The sequence below is a fragment of the Nilaparvata lugens genome, chromosome 8, assembly GCF_014356525.2.
Source record: "Nilaparvata lugens isolate BPH chromosome 8, ASM1435652v1, whole genome shotgun sequence".
Classification (NCBI taxonomy): domain Eukaryota; kingdom Metazoa; phylum Arthropoda; class Insecta; order Hemiptera; family Delphacidae; genus Nilaparvata; species Nilaparvata lugens.
In genome coordinates, this window is record NC_052511.1 from 16,929,619 (window position 1) to 16,948,930 (window position 19,312).

The 19,312-nt window shown below is 33.2% G+C and overlaps 1 protein-coding gene across 1 annotated transcript in view; it reads right to left on the reverse strand.

The window, feature by feature from the left end:
* Positions 1 to 19,312, reverse strand: part of LOC111044815 (group 10 secretory phospholipase A2) — a 76,640-nt gene that overhangs the window by 20,696 nt on the left and 36,632 nt on the right. The window contains exon 2 of the mRNA XM_039434116.1: positions 483 to 600. Within this exon, the coding sequence (XP_039290050.1) occupies positions 483 to 600 (118 nt within the window). The remainder of the gene's footprint in view (positions 1 to 482; positions 601 to 19,312) is intronic.

Sequence of the window (19,312 nt, forward strand, 5' to 3'; positions counted from 1 at the left end):
TGATTGTCTATTCAAAGTGGGATCAATTTCTCTGATTAAATTACTATTCATTTGATAAAATGATGGAAACTACCCATGCGATTGATTGCAACACACGGTTATTGGATATAATCAGAAACGTATATGGGATAGTAAAAGCAATCGATTGTCGATTGATGTTTTCAAATAATGAACTGAATTTTACATAGCCTAATTGGATCTGCTCACTATTTTTATTGTCAAGAATTGGCCAGTCCTTATCATAAAATTCACAGAGTCTAGTTTTACAGATTTTTTAACTGGATTTGTAAACTAAAAAAAAAAAACAGCCGAATGTAAATGACAATATCATTTACTCACTATATAAATTAATTAGGAACACTAAACTCCAAATAATATAATATATTATACAATTTATATTATTGCAGTTTTTCTCTTGATTACCTATTAACTGTAAAAGTGTTGTGAACTGTTGGAATTTGAATGAATAAATAAATAAAAACCTGGCATGATGACTCAATTCCGAAGCAGACTCGCCCCAAGGATCATTTGTGTAGCCAATATAGCTTTGTAGATGCGTCCAGTTATGGTTGCCTTCACTGAATACTATTGGTCCAGTATCTAGAAAAAAAGGAATAAATCTTTATTCCACCTAAGTTTCTACCTAAACATAATAAGAAAAACGTTACTATTGGTGTATACAATTTACCAGCATTGTTGAATCACTTTCTGTGTTTTTGAAATGATGTTGTGGTAGAAATCGATATTGGATGAAAACGACAAGATATTTCCAAAATCATTAATATTGAATCAATTTGAGATACTAGCTTCGGTTGTTAAGCCATTATATATCTTTATATATCTTTGAAAGCCTTATCATTGAGTTATCAATGATAAAGCCTTATCATTGAGCAGTTTACAATAATACAGTATATTACATAGCATATGATCAGGTAGATATCAGAATACTCGTATATGGGTGAAGCCCTAATATTGGCAATTAGCTGTTGACCAATGCAGGTTGAGCTCTACTATCATTGGCCGAGAACAGACACGCCCATGTATTCCAAATTTATGGTCACTAGAACCGTCCGGTCTCGGCCAATGACAGTAGAGCTCAGCCTGCGGCATTGGTCAACAGTCAATGGCCAATCGTAGCGTTTCTCCGACACTATAAATATTCTGTTTCTAAATGTTAAAGCTTTCAGTTTACTAGAGATTAATAATGGTGTAGCAAACGACGCCAGTATCTCAAATTATTTTAATAAATTAGTAGCTTTGACAATATCAAGTCGTTTTTCATTCAATTAATGAATCACTTTGAAAACATATCGTAACTATTGGTCCCGGTACCAGCATGGATTAAATTAAAAATAAAATGAATTTATAAAATATACACTGCTGTAGATTAATAATTCTCCTTGATTTGTTTTATTTTTCATCTGTTGTTTGCTTTAGTATTTATGTGGTATTAAGTGGAAGCTGGATGATTTTCATTTCAAAAGAATGCTATCAATGTAACTCTATCATTTTCAAATTGAAACTGATCAATCCAAAAACAAGTAGGTGAATGAGTTTCCCGAATTTTGAAAACACAATTATTATTCATTTATTCGCAACATTCAGGATGCTAATTAGATACAAAAAAGCGTCGGTTGTAAAAGCTTGTTACCCTCGGTGGTACAGTTCATAGAATACACCAGGGATGACCATAGCAATAAGCTTTTTTAGGCGCTATTTACACAGCGAAGTAACAAAACAACGGAGAAAATCTCTTGCTCCAGGGAAAAGGCGAAAATCTTCATAAACAGTGATCTCTATTCTTCCTCTATCCTTGTTTCATGAGCTTCCGCCCCGCTCTACTCTATTATATCTCAAAGAATAATAATTATTAATGATAAAACTAAAGTTTTCCCTTCATGAATGAGTATGATATCTGAATAATTATCATCTCACTCGTTCTATCCTTGTTTTATAAGCTTCCGCCCCGTTCTACTCTTTCACAACTCATAGAATAAAATAGATATTAAAACTAGTTACTCCTCCATGAGTGAGTCTGGTAATTATCATCTCTCGATCAGTGACTAGTAAATTATTCTTCCAGAAATATTGTTATAGGGTTCATCAACAAGAAGTGGGTCACATAAACTGATTTGAATTCAAATTTACTGAGATTCATAACCTTATTTCGAAGTCAATGATTTATGAGGATTGCAAACGATGAATGCTTAATTTACAGTGAATCATACATTTTGCAAATTCGAAGCAAACTGGATCATAATTGATTAATTAATTCAAATATGTATTCGTATTGATGAGTATCTCGATAAATGTATTCGTAATGAACATGTTTATCTATTGATAGTTTTAAGAATAGTAGTAGTAGCTTCCACTACTTCTGATATTCAACTATTTTCCAACCACTAATAGCCATTTAGCTATTATATATTCTAATATTGAAATGAAATATACAATATATACCCAAAATATTCAATTATTGAGTATATATTCTGATATTTGAGTAGTTTCCACTCCATTCTCTGGATAGGATACTTAAATACTAAACTCAATTATTATCCCATATCGATTATCTTGTCTTCTATAGTAGTATTAAACACTTAGTATAGTAAATTTCTTGAGCAATTAACTATTCAACTAATAGATTAAATAACTGAAGATATCAGGATATCACTTATATTAGTTCCCTTTGAGAGAATAAAAAGTGTGAGGAAGAAGAAAAGCATAAATTAACTAGGGTAAGTTCACGGAAGGACAAGCTTTTAGCTCTGAGAGCTTTAAATCGTCAAACACTGACATAAGCTCTTAGGTTGAGAGCAACCCTCTGTTGAAATAATAGATACTCCAGCTCAAATACATTCCAAGGGAATATATTATGAATCAAGATTATTCTCAAAGTCTTACAGGATTTACATATAGCATATCCCAAATTCATAAATGGAGACAAATCCGCCGACGAGAAAAATGAAATAATATGATGAAAATGAGATACATTGAAATAAAAGAAGACATCGATCGCCTTGTCTTCTACCAGTTTTTTCATCAACCATGAGCTTCAGCATAGATTAACAACACTATAAAATCACTTTATTTATAAACACTGTACTTTGTTCTACTGAGACTGTATAGTTGATTTAGTCACTGTACTAATCTTGTGCTACAGAGGCTATATAGTTTATTTTAAATAATGAATAATTAATAATATTTATTTATTTAGTCAGTTACTCTGTGGTTCAAGTTGAATGTGATGAAGTTTCAATAAATATTATGATTCATAATATTGTACATTTGGTTTGAACAGTACACACAATCAATCCATGATGTTATGCAGTCGGGGGAGAGAGGAGAATTTATATTTCTTGCACCTATTTCAATTTTTTAAGAACAATATTATTTAATTGAAATCTTATTTTTTAAACAAATATTCGTCTTCTAGTTTGATTATACAAGATAACTCACTTATTATAGAATAGTGAGTTGGTATAGAATACCCTATTTAACTAAATCAATATTATAAAGACTCTGTCGTTAGGTCATATCACAGGCCCTGTGATATGATCAGGCATTTGATCATCATCACATTGATCATATGCGACTTGAAAACTCTGACATCAGACCATAGCCAGCAAGGTTACATGATATCATTATCATCAAATTACTCTTAAAAAAATACAAACGGAATACCCTATAAGGGCCAAGCCATATGATGCGTTTTTCATACGAGTCGACAGGGAAGTTAGCTCTCCGATTGACTGATTATCAGCCGATTCCTGAACACCAAACTATTCAGTCAATCAGAAAGCTTCCTGCCCTGTCGACTCGTCTGAAAAACGCCTCATGTGGCTTGACAGTTAGCAGAGAATCATCTATAATAGAGAAAAGAATTGGTTTATACACGTACGGGATAGAAAATTCACAAATGACGCATCATCACGTCTGAACTACAGGATTGATTAATTTGAAATTATGCATGAAGATTCTTAATTTACCGAGGATGGTTATAAGCCTTTTTTGAATTCTATTTTTGAAGATTTTAGTAAGTCAAGTTTTCAGTATCTCAAGTTTTTAATTAGATCCTTGCGGAGCACGGGTTACCTGCAAGTATTCAATAAATCATCAAAACTAAGAAACTTGATTGAAATTACTGTAGGCCTACTTTACATTTAGATACTCTTTGAAACTTCTTGTACTTATAAATAAATTTGGCAATATTAGTTTTCACGTTGCCGACATAATTCATGTATCTGAAGGGGCTCACCTTTACAATACTGTACTGATCCACCGATTATGAAAGTGATAGCTGGATGATAGAATAAAATGATAACGGGTTAAGCGATTTCGCGTAACTAATCCAAGGTTAGCAATGTAACCGAAGTAAGAGCAGTCGTGGGAAAGCAAGATGAACAGCTTGTTTCTTCTAAACCACGTTCAATCTCAACTATTGAGCCATCTCTATTAATCAGGTCGGTTTAGCGAGAATATTGAAGGTCGAACACATTATTTGGGAAGTACTTTCGCAACACCACTTCCACTGGTAATTACTGGGTTCACATTTCACCAAGTTAACAGTCAGATATGCTGATAATGGTGGTTCAAAAAAGTCGAATAAAAAGTAAGCTCTGATCTTGTGGAAAAATGCGGATTAACAGCTAATTTTTGCCAGTTGATGCAACCGAGATGGAGAGATTTTATTGGTCGTGATGGATGCTGGTTGTGAAATGGATGCCTGAGACATGAAAAATCGTGGGCAAACCCTAATTGATGAGGATGATTCACCTTGACATGAAATTAAGAATAAAAATCTTTAATCAGCATAGATATTTCTTGAGGGGCTTCAGAATGGTAAATTGTTGCACTTCTCAAAGCCTTCATATTTTAAAGTAGAACAAGAGAGTTTCCAATAAAGAAAAAATGTGAGAATATTAAGAGAATGACATGTTGATAAGAAAATTACAAAAACGGAGAGAGAGTTATTTTAAGGATTTTTTTAAGCAACTCTCACCAGCGGGCAAAGATTTTTCTTTTTGCTGGTGATGCCTAGAAATTTTATAATTGGTTTTTTCTGCTCTCATGTATATGCATGTATGTGTAATATTGTATTATGAACATTTTATTTCTGTTTTTGCTCGTGTATGTATGTGTATGAGTAAAATATTGTTTGTTTTCTTTTTGGCAATAGAAAAAAAATAAATCAAGAATTTAAATAAATGAAGAGCAAACCAAGTTGTCAACTTTTCTGAAAGCCATTTCCGCCTTCAAATCTATTTTGAATATTTAGTTGTCAACTTCTCATGAAGTTTAGAATATTCGTAACTTAAGTTTAGTATTCGTAATAATTGGAAAAGTAAAATTATAATTAAATTTGGTAATAATTATGATGTCACATCCCATGTCTATCAATTCAATAAGTACTATTAGGGATTGAAGGCTAATAAAACCGAATTATTGTTGAATAATCGCAATTAGTGTTACTGTATGAGAGAGTGTAATACTTACTTGGTAATAATAATAATACATAGGCTACTGTTGTAATAGAATCATTGTTAAAAATTTTCAATGATTCTGATATCAGAACAAATTGTGATCAAACACTCACCAGTTTTTATTGGCCTCTCCTTACCCACCAAATTAGTGGTTTTGGCTAAGACATCAGTAAAAAGTTTTTCAGAGCTAGTTTTTCATGAGTTCTAAATGTCTGCCTTGATTATGAATACACGCAAAAATGTGATTCGCCATACAATTGCTGACGCTTAAAGGAGTATCCCTAAACTAATATTGCTAATCTTATTTGTAATGTTTACTTCCAGTTTATTCAGAGTATAATGCCTATCAATTGAATCCTTCCAGATAATCCCACAGGGAAAAATCTGGAGGCGAAATACGTTTCAAGAAGGAACACTCGTTGCTCTTTGCAAAACGACATGATTACATTATCGTACACGAAACAATACTAGGGATCTGTTGTAAATTGTACACGTACACATTGAATGACTCTAAAAATTCTTTTTATACATGAAAATAGTGATGCTATCTTGCAGTAGCTACAGTAACTAGCAGTTCTGTGAACAGTAGACCTCGCGCAGTTGTAAACCACAGTCTCCTCTAATACTGTCCATCAGAGTATATTCTGACCTGTCCTGTCGTGTCGGCGAGAAATCTGTGTATGAACGACTAATTGCTGTTGGGGTTGTTGTATCGACAATGCTTATAATTTGATGTAGACAAGCTACTATCATCAAAAGCTTACCCAGTTGAAAGCAGAGAAAAGTCGGGAGAAATTCTACTTCAAGTTATCAATTGCGTGCCTCACTGCATGCAATTAATAGTCCACTTAACAGCTATTTTATCATTAAGTTACATTGAGATATTGAATTGCATGCGTCAATGCATGCAATTTATAATCCACTCGACAGCTGATTTATGATGAATAATTCTATCGTCTGATTTTTACTCTGAAATTGGCGTATGAAGGAGGCTTCTTTTGCTTTTATATTATCCTTGAAATGCAAAATTTCCAAAAACCTTGTATATACGTCGACGCGCAAATTGAAAACGAACATACCTGTAAAATTTCATGAAATTCTATTACGGCGTTGCGCCGAGAATGCGGAACATAAATATAAACATAAGGAGAAATGCAAAACTGTCGACCTGAATCTTATACCTCACTTCGCTCGGTCAACTATATTACCCATAATTAATATGGGTGATTATTACTATGATTAATATAGTTAATGTAGCAGTAGCCACTCACCGAATAAGAAAACCCCACTTTCTCAGTGGATTTTTTTTATTCAGTAAATGATTTGCTGAATATTAAGCTAAAAATGGGAGAATTTCATCTTTTGCTGATGATTCAGTTATTATATTTTCAAAAAATAATTGGAATGATACTCTCATTGTTGCAAAGCAAGATATGAATATTGTGAAGAATTGGATGGACTCTAATGCTTTGAGTTTAAATGTAGAAAAAACCAATTACATAGCTTTTTCAGCAAATAGAGAGGGTAAACCTAACAATCAATATAAGTTAAAAATCCATTCAAACTGTTCTTCAATAAATCGACCAAACATTGATAGATGTTACTGCCCTGTTATTAATAGGAAATCAAACCTCAAATATCTTGGTATATGGATCGATGAGTGTCTCAAATGGGACATCCATGTAAACTTCCTATGTAAGAGACTAAAATACCTATCTTATTAATTTTATAAATTGAAAAATGTGCTGTACTTATGCATGTGAACATAAATTGAATCTTCATTTTACAACTATTATTTATAATATAAAGGATATCATTTCGTTATTATATCTAATTAAATAAATGTATGTATCTTGGTTTAAGTGCAGTAGCATATACTTATATTTTTTTTGTAAAGCTTTTTTGTATTTTGTTTTTGGCAAATAAAATTCATTCATTCATTTTTACAGACATGGTTATTTTGATGTGTGGGAATGCACTGTATAACAGAGTCCAGAATTTCATTTCAAAGTTGGAAAGCACATATGCGGAAACCTTTGGTTAATATTTGTAGATGGAGTCTGTAGTTGTATCTTGGACGGGAGAACAGGAACAAATATCGGGCTGATGGGGTCCGGCCTCACTTTCCGGGATAAACATTCACCTTGACGAACACAAGACAAATAAATGGGGTGCCGGTGCGGGAGCGGGGTTCAGGGACAATGTAATGAGCAACGCGTCTGTTGGGAAATAATCGCCCGACTTTCTTACGCAACTGGTAACGACTGAAATGTGTGTGTGTGTGTGTGTGTGTGTGTGTGTGGTGTGTGTGTGTGTGTGTGTGTGTGTGTGTGTGTGTGTGAGAGAGAGAGAGAGAGAAACGAGAAGTTGAAGAGAAAGAGAAACTAGGGAAATGGAAAAGATAAAGGGAAGAAAAGAGAATGATACAATTTGAGAAAGGCATAGGAAGGAATAATATATTCAACGCTCTGTGTTGGTTTAAAGGTGATTTTGTGGTAGATATCCATGAGGGAATAATCATTTAGCTAAAAAAAATGGTGTAAATATTGGAGTAGCATGAATCTAGTGGAAGAAACATTATTTGAAATTCATATTTTAATTATTGAAGTGGGGAAAAATGTATGTAATTTTAGGGAAACAAAATCCAGTTGCCTAATCAATCTGAAACTGGATTTTAATAATAAATAAATAAATCTTTATTCAATGCCAAGTACATTACAGAATAACAATAATCAAATATTGAATTAAGAAAAAAATGCGGTGTACAGTCAATGAATACAATACTGTTTGCTAAAGAGTGAACTTTGTATGCAAACAGAAGCATATCTCATAATTGAAAATAAAATAGACGAAATTGCAGTCTCAATATATTTCAATAGCTTGCATTCATTGCATGATATTTTTTTCAAAAATACATTATTCAAAACTAGAATTGAACATGAAAATGAGAGAAATATGTCACTCATTATCGAGCTGGGTTGGTTACTTTCAGTATCTCTCAGTTTTGTTGTGAAGATGAAGTTGTGGTAATGAATTCATATGAAGTGAAAACGATTCAAAAATAATGTCAAACCCACCAATTCATCAAAAGAATTTGAGATTGTTTCGATTGTTACACCATTATAAATTTCCAGTAGCCTGAGATCTTAATTAAAAATTGAGATGCTTACTATATCATAGTGATGTGATTGAAACGCTACGATTGGCCATTAGATAACTTATGAAGGCTGAGCTCTACTACCATTGGCCGAGAGAAGACAATACCTGGGAGTAGAGCTAAGCCTTTATAAGTCAGCTAAAGGCCAATAGTAGGGCTTCTCCTACACTATATTATAATATTCTGCTGCTCATTGTTCAAGCTTCAATGTATATTAATAATCTTGTAGGAACGGAAACTAGTATCTTAAATTGTTTTGAAAAAATCAGTCCTTTCGACAATAACGTTTCATCCAATAAGATAGAAATTTTTAGTCCTTCAGATTAACTCTAAACTCAACAATTATTACTTAAATTGAGAGGAAGAAAGAATGACAGTGAGAAGATTTTGGGAAAGGGAGAGAGTAAGATGGAAGACAATTTCAATAGGAGGGTAAAAAGAATTCATTTAAGAGAAAGAGAGAATTGAATTGTATTGAATCGCTGCCTTTATTAAAAACCTAGGAGGGCGAAGTTAGGGTGCAGCCGGCCCTCTCTTACACTTAACCCTCCATACAATTCTAAGTTACAACTAAAACAATATCATAAACCATGAACTAAAGTAAAAATAAAAACAATAACTTAGAAAAGAAATTAACAAGAAAAAAATATAAATATAATAAAAAAAAAGATAAAACTTGAACTCCTTTCGAATTTAAGTTCGTAAGAGGGGTTATGCAAAAGGAAGAAGAGAAAAGTGAATACAGTTGAGAATTTTCAGTCCAAATCCATAGATTATTCCGGTAGAAGTAAGGGAAGAAGGAAAAAAGAAAGAAAAGAAAAAAGGAAGAAAGTGAGAGAGTGAGAGAGAGAAGAGAAAATAGATATAGAATTGAGGAGGAAAATGCAGTGAAATAGAAGAAAACGTTGGAAGAAAGTTTTGTAGAAGAGACAAGAAAAAAGAGTTGAAGAGAGACAGAGGGTAGCAAGAGAAATAAACAAGAGATTGTAAGAAAAAGAAAACTTTGAAAGAAGAGAGGAGAGACGATATCACTTAATAAGGAAAATTTAGAGAAAGAGAGCTTGAAGAGAGTTGGGAGAGGAAGATAAGGTAAAGAGAGTAATAGAAAAAGAGGGAAATAGATGAAGCGAGTGAGAGAACATAAAATGAAAGAGAGTGAGAGAGGTGGAGAGAACATAGAGTGAGATAGAGTTGTACGTTGTTCAACAGGTAACATCGAGTGGAGAGAGGAACAATAAATTAAGAACAAAGAGTGAAAGAAGCGAAGAAAAGCCGCAAGAAATGAGATTAGTGTCGGTTTGTGTCGAACGAAGGCCGATCGGATGATTATGAAGGCTGATGAACTCCAAAGAAACGGAAAGTAAGACTGCTTACATCCGAAACCGATTGGCCGATTTATACGGTGGCCGATTAGCCGATTTGTGCGCCATAATGATGTGAAATTTTATGTAAATGGTTTTGAATATTCTAGTAAAACCCAAATGGATATTTTATGTGAATGGATATGAGCATATCTATATGTAGCCTACTCGTCAATTAGGACGAATCATACGAGAAAATCATGAGAAATTGGATGAGAATTTTTTGGAAAGGAGGAAGAAGATACTGTAATTATACGGAATCTTCACATACTCTCATTTTTTCTGTATTATTATCACAATTAGGGTGTGGTGTATTTTTGGGTTTATCCTATTGATTCTCTCCCAATCATTGATTTGATTTTGTACTTGTGTGAATGAATGAAAAATAATAGAAAAGATGGTTGAAGTCAAGCATGCATGAGTATGGTGAAAAAATAGATGAAATAAATGAATTGTACAGTGATAGGGTATTATTATGATGATACATAAGAGTCCCTGATAAGAAGACAAGAACAAAACGAGGAGTACATAAGAGACAAATTCATATTGAGCGAGGTGTGATAAAAATACAAAAACAGAAATACAGTTAATTCACCTGAATTAAGTGACATCATGAAGGAATTACTGAAATTCGTCCATGACTGAACAGTAAAGTAGAAAAATAATGTTCGACTTTTGGAGAAATTGAGAGGAAAGGTGAAATGAATATGGGAAAGAGATATGTTAAGGCTGTTTGGTACACTTTTTTTTTATTTGAATTGTATAATATTTTTCAATATAATTGTTAAGATCATTATAAGAGTGAGAAAAAGTGGCAACTGAAATTTTTAAGTGGTCTAAAGCGAGTTATGGGTTGTTGAGGTGCTAACTTTCCAGATTCCGTTTTCTTTCCAGATCATAAACGGTTTCGACCATATTAACAGAACTTCTCTTAAAAAATTCAAAAAATGTATCTTTCCAAACTAAAACATTTTATTCCCCATTTCGATCATAAATAAAAAAGTAACATTTTTTGTAAATTCGATAATTTGTTTATTCTGGCATGGATCGCAAAAAACGCATATTAGAACAAAGCCAATGATATACTGAATGTATTAAAAAAAAACCTCCAATGGAAAATTCGAAACCGTATATGATCTGGAAAGAAAACTTAGTTAGCACTTTCAACAACCCATAACTCGCTTACTAGACCACTTAAAAATTTCAGTTGCCACTTTTTCTCACTCTTATAATGAATGATCTTAACCATTTTTCAAACAATGAAAAAGATTTTCCAATTTAAATAAAAAAAGTGTACCGAACAGCCTTTTAAGTGGAATAAGTTAGATATAATTTTTTCTCAGTGCATGAAAAAAGCAATTCTGTAGAAATTCTGTAGTGATACCTAAATTTTGATTTTCACAACAGAAATCATGAAAAATTATTCATAAAATCTAATTGTTGTGAGTTGCATTGACTTTGTTTCTAAACTTAGAGAAGATGAAATGTCTGAACTGATCTATTTTTATTAACAATTCATATCATAGTCAATTCAATTCCCAAATGAAATAAATTTCTCATTTCATAAAAAGAAAACTTCAAATTCACTTGATAGAAAATAGCACCCTAAAATATGTTGACACCTGAAAACTTCAAAATTTTCAATGTTTATCTTCCTGGAATTCAATGTTTTGTTGATACTGATTCAATCAAGCAATCGACTTCAAATTCAAAATTGACGTCCAGGTTCAGTTCAAGTGAAAGTAATGTTCCGATGTAATCAACAATGGTCTACAAACAATGTAACCAGCATAAATACCATCAGGATTACATCATTGGACAATATTTGGCTGAGATTTAGTCATGAGCCGAAGTGAAGCACCAACTAACCAATATAGGCAATACCATTAATTCTTTATTACGTTTAGACTACAGCGGTCCATTACATTGATTCTAATCTACAGAATAATTCACCATTATCCAACTTGGACAATCATTAATAATTTATTATTTGCCTTGTTCAGTGTCAGATTAATTTTTGACTAGTGGGTTAGTACTCGTAAATTATGAGCACCTCTTCAATTTCAAACAACATTGTATTATATAACGATTAGAATGTTGACTGTGATCTACTCTGTTGCAAAAAATGGTGAGCGTGAACTACTTTAATTGTAGAACAAAATAGAAAGGGAAGATTGAACTAGTAATTGAGTTACAAATAATAAACAATAGATTAATTCCCAGTTAAGGTACTCCAAAAAGTACTCAAAAATCGAGGTTCAGAATATTCCCGGTGGTTGGGAACTGTAGGTCCACTCATCTCTCTCATCATCATCTCCCACGCACAAGCCTGGAATTCATGTCGGCATCATCCTCAGTCAAAGGTTGTTTTGAGGATTTCCTAACAATTCATCCAGTTTTTAGAAGATTGAGGGATTTTTCCAGATCAACATTTGACATATTGGTGATTGTAAAAACTCCAATTATTAATCTTAGAATGAATTTCTATTTTTTTAGTAAAAATGGTCCAAATTTTAGAAGAGTGAAATCATAACCCTATTTCGGATTTTTAAAATGTTATCTAAATTTCGAAGAGAAATAGTACAAGTAGTATCCGTAGTTTTTCTCTCCCATTCAGTGCTTTCTTGTAAAAATAATAAATGAATGAAAAAAATAGAAATCTTAGTTGAATGAGTTTGATTGTACTAATGAATTCAATGAAATAAGGTCTACATTAATGAAGCACATGCCGAATCCATTGAGAAAATTCACACTCCATTCGATGTCTCACTCTTCACCAATCAAATCAATTCTCAACGAAGAAGACAAGAATAAAATTAATGAAGCACATGCCGAATCCATTGAGAAAATTCACTCTCCATTCGATGTCTCACTCTTCACCAATCAAATTAATTCTCAACGAAGAAGACAAGAATAAAACAATTCAATGAAATAAGGTCTACATTAATGAAGCACATGCCGAATCCATTGAGAAAATTCACTCTCCATTCGATGTCTCACTCTTCACCAATCAAATCAATTCTCAACGAAGAAGACAAGAATAAAACAAACTGACACCTAATCTAATTCATCATGGGTTTGAAAAATATTTTTTCTCTATTTAGTCACTTGCTCTTCAAGAGACAGTATATTAAAATGCTTTATATTCGATCAAATTTGAATGAACAAAAATGTTGAAGTTTCAAAGAGAAAAATACTACATCAACGTTAACTTTTTATTCTAGCATCGTTTGGAGTTTTTACTCTTCACTGCTCTCTGCACAGTTTATTTCACTGTTGAATTCCTCCCAGTGCTAGAGGCGTACTCAAAACATTTTACTGCAGGCCATTTTCACTTTCGGAAGTGACAGTCTCCTGGGGAAATGAACCTTTGAAAACAGTTTACAAAAACTCTAGAACAGAATAGTACGTCTTTCTCAAGCCATAATAATTTATAGTATTCTCAAATCTGTATCTCTTAATCCCAGTAGACGTCTGATTTTTATTGTGAACGTTGAAAAAAAGTCTGTCTCAAAAAATGAATTCAGTGGAATTCAGAAAAGAGGAAGTAATACAAATTTGATATTATTTTTTATAAAGCAATATTATTCTATTGCCTATCACATTTCCAAACTTTTCACCTCTTATACGATACTAATTTACAACAATGAAAGCGGATAAATTAATAACAATAAATGAATAAAATGCATGAATGAGTAAATATCAATTGTGCACACCAATGCGATTCGCATCATGTCAACGGCGTTAAACTACATTTTAACCATTTTAAACTACGTCAACCATTAAACTACGGTTTAAAAATAAATCCCTCATTCGCGTCGCCGTCTTTGCAATCGCAGTAATATGCACAAAGCTTTAGACTCATTGATAAAAATATTTTGTTTATCAATGAAGATGCAATTTCTGAGATTAAAGTCTTAATTCACAATAAAATTCACTGTTACCAAGCAAATTTTTCATAATAAACCATTTTCATTGAATTTCGTTAAAATTTCAAAAACACAATGTATCAACCAATTCATGTTGACGTTTCTCAATTCTATGGTCATAGAATTGATCACAGATATGATTATTCATCAAGCTCCCCAATGTATCACGAGATCCACATAGACATTTCTCATTTCTATGATCATGAAAGATTTCCTAATTTATCAAGATCAAGCTCCCTGATTTATCATTTTATCAAACTCCCTGATGTATCAAGAAATTCACATAGACATTTCTCAATTTCAAGATAATGAAAGCTTCCCTAATTTTATCACGAACAAGCTCTCTCGATTTATCATTTTTCACGTTTCTCAATCATGAAAGTTTTCCTAATTCTACTCATTGCTTGCTGGTTCTGAAGGGTTAAACCTTCACAATCGTAATAACTTTTCGTTAAAGCACTTCAAGTATCAATAAAACACATTGTATATATCACAATGCATCAATAACTTCACAATCTCATGAACATGAAAACTTTCCTAATTTCACTCATTGATTGATTCTTTATGTTTACACCTTTGTAATCGTAATTACTTTACGTTAAAGCATTTCAAGTTTCATGAAATAATACATTGTGTAAAAATTACAATGTATCAAGAAATTCTCAACCCTATGATCACGAAAGCTTTCCCAATTTAACTCAATGCTTGGTTCTTAATAGTCCACTTTTACAATCGTAATTACCTTAACAACTTGACTGCAACAACAAAAACTGATCTATTTCGTGTTAACAAAGTAGCTAGATAGATGTTTTTCGGTCAAGGTGAGTGTCTCAGAGTCTGCAAGCGGACAAAGATGCTTTTTGTGGTGCGATATCTCTGTTTCTCTCTGACTCATTTCTGTCCCTATTTCTGTCTCATTCCTGTGCGACATTTCTTTCTCCATTAGCCAGTAATTGCGGTGTTCCTCTCGGTGCAACGCGGCGACAAAAAATAAAAAGCGCGCTCTTCTTCCAGCTTCCACTTTCGCTTTCAGTCGGCCTTCGCACTGTTTTATCTCTCTCACTCATTCTCTCTCTTCCCCTGTGCAACAGCTGACCAGTGACCTTCACTTTCTTCGTCACGAGAGGTCGTGACCTCTAGCGCAGCAGGTCACGTGACTCGCCTTCCGTTTGCCGCGCGCGGGAATTAGCTCGCCGCCTTTCATCTATGATTGCTGCACTTTTTCTAGCGGGAAATTATGGCTGGCACGTTAAGAACCGATAGAGAAGCTCATCCAAGATTGTGTCATACAATTCACTTTTATTTTCAGGGCTAATGATAGTTTTTTAGCCCTTGAAAATGGATGTGTTGTAATAAAATGAAGGGTATTCGATAATTTGTATTGTGTTCGTGTCATACTGTATTATTCGAGTACATTTTGATATTGCTTGAGTTGAATGATCGTGAATTTATTGTTAAATAGTAATTTTTTAATTAGGTATCATTCATATTCTATTTGACTACTTGTTTGAATGTGCGACGAAATCACTATAGTTGATCAAAATTTGAAGCATATCAATGATCTTGTAAACAATACAAATAATGGTAGAATAGCCAATAACTAATATAATAACCTACAAATTTCAGTAACTGGTATAATAACTTGAGAATATTTTCTCATCCATTTGATCAGTTTGAAAGTCATTGTTCTCAATTTTCATGAGATATTTTTAATGTATATTTTGATAAGGTGATTTATGCACAAAATTGGTCACATTTCTTACATAGTTATAATAGTTTCTTAGATAGTGAAATCATACACGATCTGATTTGATTAATATTCAGTATCAAAATACTCCACATCGGTCATTTATCATCAACATTATTAAAGGATTTGTAATTTTGTAGAAAATCATGGAGTTTACGTCATGATGAACAATATTTCCATAGAAAGGTTTTTGTAACCTTTATCTCTTCTTAATTTATTCATTATTCCATATAACTCTGATACGAGAATTTGAAGAATATACATAATGAGAGATGGAAATGAGAAAAAATGCTAAGGCATGTAACTTGATTTTGAAGCTTGCTTAGAAAAATAAGGTGAGAATGGAGAACGTAATCATTGAAATATAAACTAATCTCTTGAAAGTACAAGCTACAATATTTTTTTATTCACTGTCTTTTTCATCCAGGATATCAACGTTCCCCAATAGTATCATAACATATATTTATAAGTTTTACAATTTATTCAGTAATGTGAGACGAACTCAAACCAGAAATCACGATAATTGGCCCAGTTTCAACTTGACTGGAGAAATGGAGATGTAGCTATTCGTTAATGGCAGCTACATTGCTCTCCATCAATTTGGGCGCTCATATCCAATTGATGAAAGCCTGATGAGCGTCTCAAACTTCCAGAAAACAGCTATAGCACTCGTGTGGGGTGTGAGCTGTAAACATAGATATGGATTGCATGGACTGACACTCTCTGTACCTGCTTGCTGTCATTATCACTATCTTCATCATCATCATCATTCTAGTCATCATCATCATTTTCGTCATCATCGTAAGCACCACTTACATCCATCTCAGACACATTCCTTGCTACAGTCTCCACCTCTCCATCATTTATCAAAGATTTCTTATAATTTCTTCTTAAGTTCTTTATATTCCCATTTTTTACTCTCTCTTACCTAGGTATTCAAGTTCTACTAGCTTTTCTAAGTCTTTTGTTTCCTCGTTTCTTCTTGATTCTCCATTCCTCCTTTTCATTCATTCATTTCCATCACTTTTCAACTTCTTTATTCGCTCTTCCACATCCCACTTATTCTTCTCCTAGCTTATTTTTTATCCATCATTATTCCTCCTATCTTCTTTCGATTTCAATGTCTCCTTCCCTTCTTTTTTCCATCATCCTTTTCTCTCCCATCTTCTTCTCTTTCTTCTAGTACATCTTCTTGTTGTTATTGTTCTCCTTGCAATTTTTCTCGTTATTGTTCATTTGCATGTTAATGTTCATGTTTATGATCATGTTCTTGTTCTTTCCTGTTCATCTTGTTCTTGTACTTGTTCATGTTCCATTCTTGTTCATGATCTCGTTTTGTTCTGTTTATTTTCTTCTTCTTCTTCTTCTTGCTCTTCTCCCTTCTCTTCTTCAACTCTCCTACACCTTGTGCTTCTTCTTCCTCTTCTTCTCTTTCTTATTCTGTTTTTACTCAATTTGATATCATCTCCTCTTTATTTCTATCCTTTTCTTATTCTATATCCATCTTCACCCTATTTCTCTTTTCTTGTTCTTATCATCGTTCTCTTTGCTCTTATTATTGTTCTTGTTTTTATCCTTTTTCTTTCTTTTTCTTCTTCTTCTTCTTCTTCTTCTCCTCCTCCTCCGTTTTCTTTTTCTTCCATCATTATATACATCTTCTATATTCATCTCACTTTCTTCATCTTTTCCTTGACCTTCTCTTTCTCTTTCCTTTTCTTATTCTTCATTCTTCTTCTGTCTCCTCACCTCAGCACCCGATCATACTGCTCTCAGCACAATAATAACAGCCAACAGCCATCACATCATTCTGCTGTCACTCCGTTCGTCTCTCAAAGATGACAATAATTAAATTACAATTTCATTCCACCACCGACGTCTTGTCACATACCTCAACTTCTGTCTGCATCTTGAGACGTCAAATTCCAGGCTTATCCTTAATAGCTTCCCGTATTTCAATTTTTATCACTAAGATCCGTCACTGAGTGCGAATTAAATCACTTTTCGTATTGAACGAATAATAACAAACCTTCATCATTTCACTTAAAATCATTTAATATGGAGTAATATCAGATCGTTATTGATCGTGGAATTGGCAAATTTCGATTCAAGGAAGACCATTAAATAATATGATTACAGTCTGACTATGGATATAAATAAAAATCAAGCCTCAAATTTTGACATTCAATAACTTTTTTATGTGTGCACCGAATTTGATGATTTTTTTAGTTATGTTCGTTATGTTCAGGACCAGGTTTATGGCCTACAAATTTATATTCCGACTTCAGGACTCTTTCCTACGGTCCTTCAAAGTTTGCATGTTATCCTTATAGAAGAAGATTTGTGAGCTGGTCACACACAGAAATCAGTTGTTATAATCATTGCGTCATACAACAGCCGTCGGTAGTTAGTAGACAAGAGTGTGTGCTGCTCCATAACCACCTATGTATTTTATTTTAAATGCCCCGACTAAAAACAGAATGACTGTTCTGTGTGTAACCATCCAGCAGTGCGGCCTCAGATTGAAGATGCTCTAGAGACATTGCTTTGTTTCGAATAATTGTGCTGTCTCCGGTGTTCAGAATTAATTGATTCTTAGTAAATTATTTATTTTGCGGTTGGAAAATTATCTATATGAATAAAATGCCGCATTGCGCCTCCTCAGGTGTGCTTTCGGCTAGAGTTTGTCATGAGATGCATTGAACTTTTTGGCGGTACGAAGTTCGCCGGGCCAGCTATTTATGAATAAAATTTTGGTTGAAAATTTTTCAAGTTTCTTGATAATTTCAAATTTAATAATGGATTTTTGAGTGTAAGAATTGCTTTCTAACCTCATTTAGACTGACTTATCAACTATAGAGAGTTGATTGATTCTTTTGTTTTCCTACAAATGAATGAATAAATATCACCTTCACAACTGTTCAGAGAGCATGACATGACAGAGCGTTACAGTCAATTTGGAATATGTAAGTGATTAGAATCTTAGGGATAGACCAGTGGAAATTTATTGATAATAAACACTTCGAGTAATTCTTTCAAATAATCAAAAGAAAACTATTTGATATTGTGGAAACCACTGATTTATTGAAATAATTTGAGATAATGATTTTGTTGTTACTTGTTTATCAATCTCCAGAAAAACTAAAAGTTCAAGAAATATTGAGCAGCAGAATATATTATAGTGTAGGTGAAGCCTCACGATTGATAATTAGCTGTCGACTAATAAAGGCTGAACTCTACTGCCATTGGCCGAGACAAGACAATGCTTGGGCGTGTCTTATCTCGGCCTATGGCAGTAGAACTCAGCCTTCATTGGTCGACAGCTAATGGCCAATAGTAGGGCTTCACCCACACTAAAAATCCTGCTACTCAATGCTTGAGCTTCCAGTTTACTAGAGATTGATGATGGTGTGACAACTGAGACTAGTATCTCAAATTGCTTCAATAAGCCAGTGGTTTTGACAAGATCAAGTCGTTTTCATTCTATATGGATATTTACTACAATGCTACCGTCACAACAACACTCAACACAGAACCTTTCAAGTAGTAATAATATTCACATATTACAATAACGTACGGTCCATTGATATTCATACATCGAAGTAAATTTATAAGTTCCATGTATACAAGGTTTTTCATAA